We start from the raw sequence: 10,761 nt of genomic DNA, 5'->3' as shown, positions 1-10,761 counted from the left end.
CAACCCCCGAAGCCTGTGGCTCTGTAAGAAAAGGCTATGACTTGACTCAAAAATGTAGCTAGTTCCTACATTACCCATTGATCCCTTATGCTGTCTTCACCTAGTCATCTAAAAAATGAAGTCATAGTGAACACAGCCTCTAATTATCCCTACTTGGGGGTAGAATAGGAAGACTGTATGTTTCCATCTACTTTTTCAGGCACTGACTATTGAGGCGAAAACCAAGGTTGACTGTCATCCCAAAGGCCATTTACAGGTGAAGGGTGCAGAGCTCAGGGAGGGAAAAGGAAAAGAAAGAAAAGAGAAAGGAAAAGAAAAGAATGCAATAATAAAAAAGAAAAAAAAAATGCTTTGCAATAGCTCTGTTTTTTTCCTTCAACGAAATGGTCTTAGCCCCGCACATAGCCTTATGCTTTTAGTGCTAACTAATAATGTTCATCAAGCAGCCGATATGAGGCTAACTGCTTCCCAAGCACAACACCATTGGAGTCAACCCTCTACAAAATTCGATAATACAACTGTTAGTATCCTGGAGCAATCCAGAACTAGTACTTGTCTAGGTACACATAAATTGAAATTACCTTAGCTAGGACTTGAAGGGGGTTCTCTCCCACCTAGAGATGCTGTCCTTCATCCTTTTACTGTATTGTATTCCTGACCACCGGACCATGCGGGCTGCAACTAAAATTGGTATTCCTTGCTTGGGCCTTGGTTGCCACCTTTCTCACCCAAATCCTATGCAACAACTTATTTGGAGTCAATGGATATCAGGATGTGAACCAACAAGCCCTGAGCACAGTGTACAGAGTAGGAACCATAACGGGGGAACCTTGGGGTAGGGGGAGGAGGCAGAGAATTCTGAAATAGCAAGTAGCTATGGTGTGAGTCTTGTTTCCACTAAAACTGTTTTCAAAGAAGTGATTCCATGTATTGCAACCCCATCCTCTGCCCCACCCCTTACCTCACTGGTACCACACATGGCTCCCCGTTAGGAATGGGTACAGAATTCAGATCTTGGTTGCCACCCCCCCCAAAGCAGACAGACAGAGAAGGAATCTGAGCACCCTTCAGCCACCCCTCCAGCTCCCCAATCATCTCACAGCCGTAGTAAAAGAGAGGAAAGAGATTTACCTGCTGCTATTGAGGCTGAAGCCTGAAAGTCATGTATAACTTTGAAGGAGTGTAATGGTTTTAATCACAGGAATAGCATCTTTTTGACAGGCGGGACAGAGAAAAGAGCTGAACCACTCTGCAAATATTAACCAGGCTATTTTGGAGCAATGGCTATTGCTTCTGAAATCTTTCATCATGGGTCTATACTTAGAATTCAGATGAGCCTGGGGGAGGGGGAAAGGAGCAGTGTAAATCCCCAGTTGTTTTGAAGTTGTCCAGTAAACAGGTTAGCACCTAAACTGTCTTAAATGGAAGCATTCAAACGTTTTATTTAAATTGTAGGATTCTCCCTGGAGTATTTTGTTTTAACCTGTTCTACACACAGATTGTCCTGTCATCCTGGTGGTGACACTTCTCAGTTTTCTTTCAAACCAGATATTCCGGAGAGCACTGGCTGTGATCACGTTGGGAGACTGATGCTCCATGACAGCTAAAAGTTGGATTGAGTTTCAGGAGCTACTATATATAAAGCTGGGGCGACTTATGTCACCGCACTAATTAAATGCCATCTGGGTGGTTCCTCTGGGTTTTTGAGCTGATCACCCAGTTCAGACCGAGTCAGAGGCCAAGGAGGAGAACATGATGATGGACCTTTTTGAAACTGGCTCCTATTTCTTCTACTTGGACGGGGAAAATGTTACTCTGCAGCCATTAGAAGTGGCCGAGGGCTCTCCTTTGTACCCAGGGAGTGATGGTACCTTGTCCCCCTGCCAGGACCAAATGCCCCCGGAAGCTGGGAGCGACAGCAGCGGAGAGGAGCACGTCCTGGCGCCCCCGGGCCTGCAGCCACCCCACTGCCCAGGCCAATGTCTGATCTGGGCTTGCAAGACCTGCAAGAGAAAATCGGCCCCCACGGACCGGCGGAAAGCTGCCACCCTGCGCGAGAGGAGGCGACTAAAGAAAATCAACGAGGCCTTCGAGGCACTGAAGCGGCGGACTGTGGCCAACCCCAACCAGAGGCTGCCCAAGGTGGAGATTCTGCGGAGTGCCATCAGCTACATTGAGCGGCTGCAGGACCTGCTCCATCAGCTGGATCAGCAGGAAAAAATGCAGGAGCTAGGGGTGGACCCCTTCAGCTACAGACCCAAGCAAGAGAATGTAAGCCCAGATGCTGCTGTGGCAGGGGAATGCGCCGGCTGATTAGACGTTTTCCTCGGGGGCCTTAACCTCCAGCTGCTCTGTCTCCCTTCCCAGTCCCCTTCCTCGCCCGCCCCTCCCGCTCCCTCTCCAGTGAACCCCCAGTGACCCGTGAACTCGGGGTGCCTGCCATAGGCAGGAAATTCGTCCCCGGCCCTAGGAAGTAGGGGAAACACCCCCACAGAGCCTCCCCACTCCCTCCCCGGAACCGAGGTTTCTTTCCTAATCTGCGGCCTTGGTTTTTCTCCAGCTTGAGGGTGCGGATTTCCTGCGCACCTGCAGCTCCCAGTGGCCAAGTGTTTCGGATCATTCCAGGGGGCTCGTGATAACTGCCAAGGAAGGTAAAATAAAAGGGCACTGGGCCGTGCCGGAGAATATCCCGGGAGGGGGCCTGGGGTGGGAGGGAAGAAAGGGCTCGAAGGGACGGCGGGGACGCGCGGGGCCGGGGTCCTCCCGCGGGGCCTGGAGGTGCCTCCTACTTCCTTGCCCTGGGATGCTGTGCTTGAGTGTTTTTTCTTTTTCTGAGCTCAGGAGGGGCAAGCATCGATTCGTCAGCCTCGAGTAGCCTTCGATGCCTGTCTTCCATCGTGGACAGTATTTCCTCCGAGGAGCGCAAACTGCCCTGCGTGGAGGAGGTGGTGGAGAAGTAGCTCGCGGCCGGAGTGTGGGCTGCCCTCCACGCGGCAGGAAGACCCCCACCCTCCCTCCTTCGCCTAATCCTGGAGCCTGGGTCACATTACATTAACATTTAGGAACGCAGACCCAGGAGTTTATGAAAGGGAAGGAGACCTGTTCACAAAGAAACTTCTCAGAAACTGTTGTGCACGCTCAGATGAAAAAGCCTTTCGGCCTTGGGCTTTTACTTCTGGAACCGCGAGTGGCTTAGCCCTAGCAGCCTTACTCTGTGTTTGGGTGGTTAGTTGTGTAACCTCTTACTTTGATTCTGGTGATCCCTTTATGCCATGTTCAAAAGAAGTTCATTCCTGTCTGAAGCCAAGTGGGAACGTTGCCTCTAAATGTTAGTGGTATTGAATGTATTTTTGTAAATAACCTTAGTACTTTCATTTTTTATGTAAACCTAAGAAATATTATTTTAAATGTGGAGTGACGGATTGCATATAAAATGTGCGAGGATCCTGATACTGTAATATTAAAAAATAAGTTTCTTTATGGACAAAGTTGGTCCTAATTTGATTCATCTGAAAATATATGTTTGGGCGCAGGTGCACGTAAATAAAGAGGAGCCGCATTTTACCGAAGACGCCACACAAGCCCATTTATTTGGGTGTGTTCTTAAAGGCTGACTGTAAGGGAAGAAGATGGGTTGTTTTCCTGGGTCTGAATTAAATTGTTCACTTTTCTATCTCATATAGACCTCACACTTGGGGTTAAGAGTGAAGATTATCCAGGAGGAATCTCCCTTTTCTCTTTTATCAGCATCCTTTTTAATGTTTTCACCGTCCTCTACCTGGAGATCTGGGCAAGATTTACTTACCCAGAGTTAACAACTGAATTTTCAGTCCAGTAAAAATCTCACTGTTTTAAGAGATAGCCACACAAAAACTTCTATCCGCCTAAAAATCTCTTCAGCTAATTTAGCCCAAATTACTCTCCCTGTTTGACTTTTCAGGTTGGGCCCTTCACGAAGAAGCCTTCGCAGGAGGACCCAGGGGCTGCATGGGCCTCCTAGCCAGGTCGTTGGCCCTTCCCTAGTTTTCTTGAACTAGACCAGTTAAAAGACGGGAATATCCTCCAGGCCTCCGGGGCTAGGGTTTGTTTTGCAAATAGAAAGATAAAAGAAGGGAACAATTTGTCTCTGGAGGTAGGCAGGGGGCTGGGCTTCTTTGAAGGACAGGTTGCTTCAAGAGAGGGAAGGGTTAAATGGCCGAGGGCAAAAGACAACAACAACACACATGAAACCTCTTAGCTGAACCAAATAGCAAAGCTCCCAGAGAAGCTTGAAGCTGCAGGAGCTCCTCACGGCCAGGATTTTACAACGTGTGCCAGGTTTGTTTATCCTGTAACTTCAGGAAGGAACGACCACCAAGAATCGCAGTGGGAAGTGAAGCAGGGGAGAGGGCCAGCCATTTCTCTGGAATTGCTACTTCTCGCTTACGATCTGCAAACAGCATCTCTCCAACACCCCTCCCCACCCTTGACTTCTTCCTCCCTCTTTTTTCCCACAGTTGGTCCTCAGTTTACAAATGTGAAAATCAAACCAAATTCGCTATTTCCCAGCCCAACAGTCTGGACGTTCCTGTTGCACACCACGCAAGTTCCAAATACCACCACAGACAGCACCCCCTGCAGGCACGGAACAGTATCGTGCCCATCATCTATCTCTAAAGGCCTCTTGCTGGGGTAATAGTCGGCCTTCCCAGCACTCGGATAATTCTCGTTTCTCCTAGAAGGTTTATAAAGTGCAGAAAGGTTCATAGAGAAAACCGACATTGAAATATAATCTCTCTCAGAGATTTGAGAAAAGCAGGCGGGAGTGTGAGTGGCTGCCAAGGGCTGAGTTGCGGTGGGGGATGCCTACCTGGATTGTAGCCTTGGGCTATCCCAGCTCCTCTCTTCTTCTGGGTTCCTCATTTATAAAATAATAGACAACAATAATGGTGCTTAACTCAGGGGTGTGAAGATTTCAGTGAGTTAAAGCACATAAAGGATTTAGCCAAAGCAGAGCCCCAAACACTAAATGTGAGCTGTATTTATTTTTCATTAGTAAATCTACTTTGACCACCAAATGTTTTTCTTCCACCCAAAGCCACAGTCCCTTCAAATACAGTCTGCCTTGCAAGTGCTATTTGGGAAAAGTATTAATAACAATGAAATCAGTAGCAATATGAATGACTCATTCTTAGCACTTTACATATTCTCTCAGAACCCTACAACTGCTTGTATGAGAGAAACTTGTTACTTATTCTGAGAAAAGGTTTCTTTGGAAGGAAGAGTTTCTTGGATTTGTACGCAAAGAGCCAGGGCTTGGAGCAAGTAAATACCAGTGGTTTCCAGCCCCTTGGCCCGACCACCTGTGGCCTGAAAGAGAAGCCTTTGGCAAATAAGGAAGAACATTTATGGTCTAGAACAGTTTGGCTCTCTTTAGCAATTATTTTCCAAATGTTCTTTCGCAAGAGTGATTAGCTAGCCAACTCCAAATTAGGGCAGTAATTTAATTAAAGATAAAGTGTAGAGCATTTCAAATTATCCAATCAGAACATGTATATGAATATGAGTATGTCTGGGTGGTGTGTATGTCCATTCATCATGTTTATTATGTATCTATGATTTTTTTCTTGAGAATCAATAGAGTTTCCCTAAAATGTGTGTGTATATATGTATGTATATATATATATGCTATATGTATACACATTACATATTACATATAGTATATATATAAAATAAGATATAGGTATATACGTGTGCCACAGATTCATGCCACAAATGAAATCAAATGTCATAATTAACCAGGTGAATTCATTTACTTTATGATTGCACATATATTTATAATAAGATCTGTACTATAAACTATTTAGCAGCAGAATGTTTTTTACCAATTCATGGACTTCATTTGCTTGATGGATTTTATTCAGTCTTTACAAAGCAAATCTTCTCTATCTCCCCTAGCTAGGTAACTTGAGAAATTGTTTGGAGTAAGTTTGCCTATAGAGGTCTCTTCATTAAATAGAGCAAATATTTCCCAAAGACTTCATGTGACCTCCACTGCTATAGTTGACATATTAGGTTTTCCAATGAAATCCTTGGTGTGTTTGCAATTAAAATGTTTTTATTTGATATTAATGATGATAATCTCTACTAAGGCCAAAGGCAAAACAAACAGGGCCATGGAAGCAGAAAATCAAGATATAATAACTTGGTAAAGATAAGCAATTTGGGATTTAAACTGAGTCTCTTTCCCAAAGTAGCCATAAAGTTACCAAATATTTTAAAAAATGAGTTATTTTCTTTTTTTATATTACTATACAAATAATTTATGAAATATCAAGTGCCAGCTTTTTCAAACTAACCTTAATCATCACACCTGAATCATTGAATTCCAACCCTAAAAATAATGGAAATTCACTTCTGTCTAATGGATGGAGATAGATACAGATGATACAGATTTGGATATAGATATAGATATATCAGACTCCTTCCAGTGTGTGGAGAATGGGAGCATGGTGCTGAAATTCAATGTTCTCAACTACTGTTGAGACTGCCAGAGGAGTCTTGGGTTGCTAAACTGAACTCTGTCCTTACTAAGACATTTTTGACTCAAAGTTAGAATATAGCTGTTCATGCTTTTCTCTTAGTAAGCAATATTTTATATCTTTTATTTATCTCAAAATTCTCTGAGAAAGATATATTTAAATAAAGTTAAGTTTGAACTTTTTAATATCTCATTTCCTAATCTAATTCATTAGTAAGTTAGGAATGACATAGTGCTTCCTCAAAGAGCCAAGCCTTCAAGACATTTCTCCAACAGACCCTTCCAGTCACTCCCTTACCCTCAAAAGCAGTGTTATAAAAAGATGACTCTCAGCCCTAAAGGTTTCATTCTGAAAAGGACATTTTTTGCAATCTTAGTTCAGAGTCAGCCTGGCTTCTGAGTTCAGAATGGCTATGCCATGTGCTGAAACAAAGATAATGCTGCAAGGACTGTCTCCTTGCTCTACTCTCAAGGCTGCTCAAAGTCCCTTCATGGGCCTTTGATCTCTCCTGGGAGTCTTCGAATCCAAGCAGAGGCCAATGTCTTCCTCAGCTGTCTTCTCCACAAATTCTTCCAGCAGCGTTGGCAGGTACTAATGTGTTTACTTAGGTGTGCCTGGTTCCCAGAGTTAATAGCAGTTTGAAATTGTTTAGCACATTGTGAAGTCATATACGATAAGCAAAAAATCTCTAGAACAGCTCCCTTTGTCCAGGAGTTGATAAGGGTCTCAGATAGAGGCAGAAGCAATTGAAATGGACTCATCTTTCTATGTGTATTTGGTTTCTCCCACTGAGAGAATCATAGAAAATTTGGAATAATGCAGAATTCCTAGGGTAGGCAAAATTTACTAGGAAAGGGAACTCTGAGCATCATATCGCTGGTGGAGTTTGTCCATCAACACTAGGATTGTTACCGTAATACTTAAATTAAAATAGGTTCTCAAAAAAAAGGTTGGTGATTACTTAAAGGTCCGCGCAGTTCAAACCTGTTGAGTCTAAATTGTAGGAAAGTCAAACATGCATTTATTTTCCTTCAAAATGTTAAGTGAAAGAAATATTTTAATTATTGATATACTCCATGAGAACCTTGGGTAGCATTCATTTATAACACCATGCATGGCTTACTGTCTTCCCTTCATCTGCCTACTGTAAGGCTTTCCTATAGTTAGGGTTGGAATGTCATTTCTAACAACGTGGTTGCATATTAAATGGGTAGGAGTTTCCTCTGCACGTAGGAAATTCACTTCTCAAGAGTGAACCACTGCTTGTATTTTTATTCTTTTGGATGAGGAACAAAAGTCAGTCTAGTCTGATTTTGAGTAAGAGCACCCAAATAATCAGGAGATCTCTCTTTTAGTGATTTTCAACTTTTTTCATTCTGCTTTGTTCAATTTCCCCACTCCAAAAAAGTATTTTTCTCTCCATGCTCACCCAGTTCCTCATTTTCTCTTACGCAGTTTCCCGTCGGAAAAGAGCGGCAGAATCCCTCCTGTACCGGGGATCCCAGCCATCTTTGAAACACTGGCTTCCTTTTCTCTTTGTATACTGTCTTTCGAGTGTGTGTGTGTGTGTGTGTGTGTGTGTGTGTGTGTGTGTGTGTGTGTTCTGTTCTCTCTCCTCCCCCTCCTCCTCCCCCTCCCTCGCCCCTACCCCTGCCCCCGCCACTGACAGCGGTTTAAGTTTTGTCTCGTTTTTTCCTCCGGTGTTTTGAGATCCTATTTTCAGCGCTTGAGTCCCAAGGGTCCTCAACCCCGGACCTTGTTTCCCCCGACCAACAAGTCCCATTAAGCCTCCGGGCGCTTGTGTTTTCGCGGCTTCTTTAGTTCCACTCGCCCGCGGCACTCTGGTAAATTTGTTTGGAGATCACCTTACCCAAGACAGCCCTAACCTCGGAGAACTGCCCTTACTGACAGAGCCTCCCGAGTGACAGCATCTCCCAGGCCCCGAGCGGAGGGAAGGGCGACCCGCGCCCAGCTCGGGCGAGTTTCTGCTGCAGCGCCAAGCGCGCGCACTGAGTCGGAATGGACAAGAAAACAAACAAAATTCACCTCTAGGAACCCAGGCTCTAAGAATCAGGATGCCCAGTTCCAACCCTGTGTGACCGGGGGCAGATTACCTTCCCCTGGAGCTTCGGTTACCGTCTTCTAAACATGGAATCTAATAAACAGTCCCCCCAGAGTCGTCGACCGTAGGAAATGAATGAACACAAGGAAGGGATGAGAACAGTGCTCAGCAAATAGAAAATTCTTAATAATGGTTTACTACAAATATCTGGCGCTGAGGGATTGGGTACAGAGCACATGAGGCGCCTGATGTAAAGAAATCAGTTGAAAGGCGAGGATAACGTCTTCCACTTAAACTTTGAAGGGCAAGTTGATTTGTGCCCAAATCATAAATCTGGGCGTCAGGTGTGTGCTGCACAGTCGGAGAAAGTGGGGGTATTGCTGATGGCCGGAACCTGTGTGACTTCTTGGGTGAGATTATCTCCCCACAATTGTATTTCAGAGGTAGCAATGTGTCTGCAATTCCAATGTTTCCACCGCTGTGGATGGAGTCTTGACTCCGCCTGGGTCCTTCAGGAACTTGACTCTTCTCTAATGTAGCCCTCAGTACCCTATTCATTTCAAAGGCATCCACTTGTTAATAGTCCTAAATAAGATGCAGCCGGATTTCCCACTGGCCAGACAATAAAGCAGCCCGTCGGTGTGAAAGGGAGCTTGATTTTTCAGGAGGGTTGTGGGGGTGTGGTGGTGTCTTTGCCTTAGGGATGAATGAATGTGGGAAAGGGGGCAGAGCCCTTCAGGTAGAAGCTAACCTTAATGACTGAATTTTACCACCCCTGTTTTTCTGAACCTTCACACTGGAGAGCGGATCTCACCCTGAAAAAGTTAAAACTTCTCTGATCCCTACAGACTTGGAATCAGCCAACCAGGGTTGCTTGAGGAAAATAATTTTAAGAATAAGTAATAAAAGAAAGCTCCCCTCCCCCCCGCCGCCGCCCCACCAGCCACAACACTTACTGGACTGGACGACTGAAAAGATGGTGATGAAAACACTCCCTCTTATTTTAACCGGGCCACAGCCCTGGTCAAAATCTCCAGGCTACTTAAGTCTATGTGCCTAGACCTTAAGGAATCGTTTTTCCTGTCCATAAACAGCACCGTCCCCTCCCATCCCCGCCCTGAGAGATCTGAAAGTAGGTTAAAGGTGGAGGAGCATTGGCAAAAGCCAATTAATAGACTGATTCTTACATAAATGGCAGCCCTCTCTTCTCTCCTACCCACCAAAGTTCCACAGACCCTAATGCGATTGCTTTTCTGGAAGGCTTTTGTCACCAAAGTGTGTGAAGTTACTCAAGGTTTAAACTGGAAATTTTACACGAGCCGAGAAGGATTGCTGTGCTGGCAGCTGGGACGCATCTGTAACGGTGTTAGCTCGCCTGAAAGCAGAAAATTAGCGACCCCAAAGCCCAGCTTGGCTGTTTAGTCTGTCGAAATGGCAGGGCGGAGCAGAAAGGGGAGAAAGGAAACTCGCCCCTGGAAAGAGAGGTCGCCGTCTAAAACTCAGTTTCTTCCAGTACAAATCACAGAGGTGCAGTCAGCACGGAACTGCCAGATCTGTACCAGGTCTAGCAAAGGCCTAGTACAAGGGCAGAGGAGCTCAGTACACGTGTGCAGAAGGGGAAGGGGAGGGAGGACAGTTCAAGTGGCCCTTGAGCCCACCTCCTTTGAGATGAGCAGAACTCAGAGTGAGCCCTGTCTTGGGAGAAAAGGAACCTCCCTGCCCACCCTCCAACAACACAGAGCCTATAAAGTGACAAGCTGACAAGAGCAAAATAGACTTTTAAAAATCTAGATTCACTCCATGATTCAAAGTGTTGCTTCAAAGTTTTTAGCAACCGTTATTCGAGCCACTGACTGAAAAAAAATCCCGAGATAATTAAAGTTAATGTAGAAGAGAAACAAACACGGAAAAATAAGCTAATTCCTCATGTCCAAGATTGGAAAGGCAGCTTGGCTTTTGGTTTCAGCTTATAGTAGGGTGTTTTACTTTTTTTTAGTATTTTTTGATGTATGAGCAATTCCAAAGTTTGGATGGACTTCGTGCCTTTGTCTCTACCACTCTTTAAGTGATCCCTTGGTTTAGGTAACCTAGAGAGTGCGAGTAAGCGGGGTCGGAGAATGATCCCCCCGCCCTAGCAGAAATGCAGTAAAACCATTAGCGTCAAAAGGGGCTGTAAAC

The 10,761-nt window shown here is 45.0% G+C and overlaps 1 protein-coding gene across 1 annotated transcript; it reads left to right on the top strand.

Annotated features, from left to right (window-relative positions):
* The first annotated feature begins 1,752 nt into the window (after positions 1-1,752).
* MYF6 (myogenic factor 6) lies at positions 1,753-2,960 on the top strand. The gene is made up of 3 exons (XM_046013897.1): positions 1,753-2,271; positions 2,561-2,651; positions 2,842-2,960. Exons 1-3 carry the CDS (start codon positions 1,753-1,755, stop codon positions 2,958-2,960), a joined length of 729 nt encoding a protein of 242 aa, XP_045869853.1.
* Positions 2,961-10,761: the final 7,801 nt, after the last annotated feature.

Source organism: Meles meles, chromosome 7, assembly GCF_922984935.1.
Source record: "Meles meles chromosome 7, mMelMel3.1 paternal haplotype, whole genome shotgun sequence".
Lineage (NCBI taxonomy): Eukaryota > Metazoa > Chordata > Mammalia > Carnivora > Mustelidae > Meles > Meles meles.
The sequence above is the reverse complement of the archived record's forward strand: the minus strand, read 5'-3'. Positions and strand labels throughout refer to the sequence as shown.

Coding starts and splice junctions, on each gene's coding strand:
- MYF6 (XM_046013897.1), top strand. CDS start 1,753: ATGATGATGGACCTTTTTGAAACTGGCTCCTATTTCTTCTACTTGGAC. Junction 2,272..2,560: donor ACAGACCCAAGCAAGAGAAT/GTAAGCCCAGAT, acceptor GTTTTTCTCCAG/CTTGAGGGTGCGGATTTCCT. Junction 2,652..2,841: donor CGTGATAACTGCCAAGGAAG/GTAAAATAAAAG, acceptor TTCTGAGCTCAG/GAGGGGCAAGCATCGATTCG.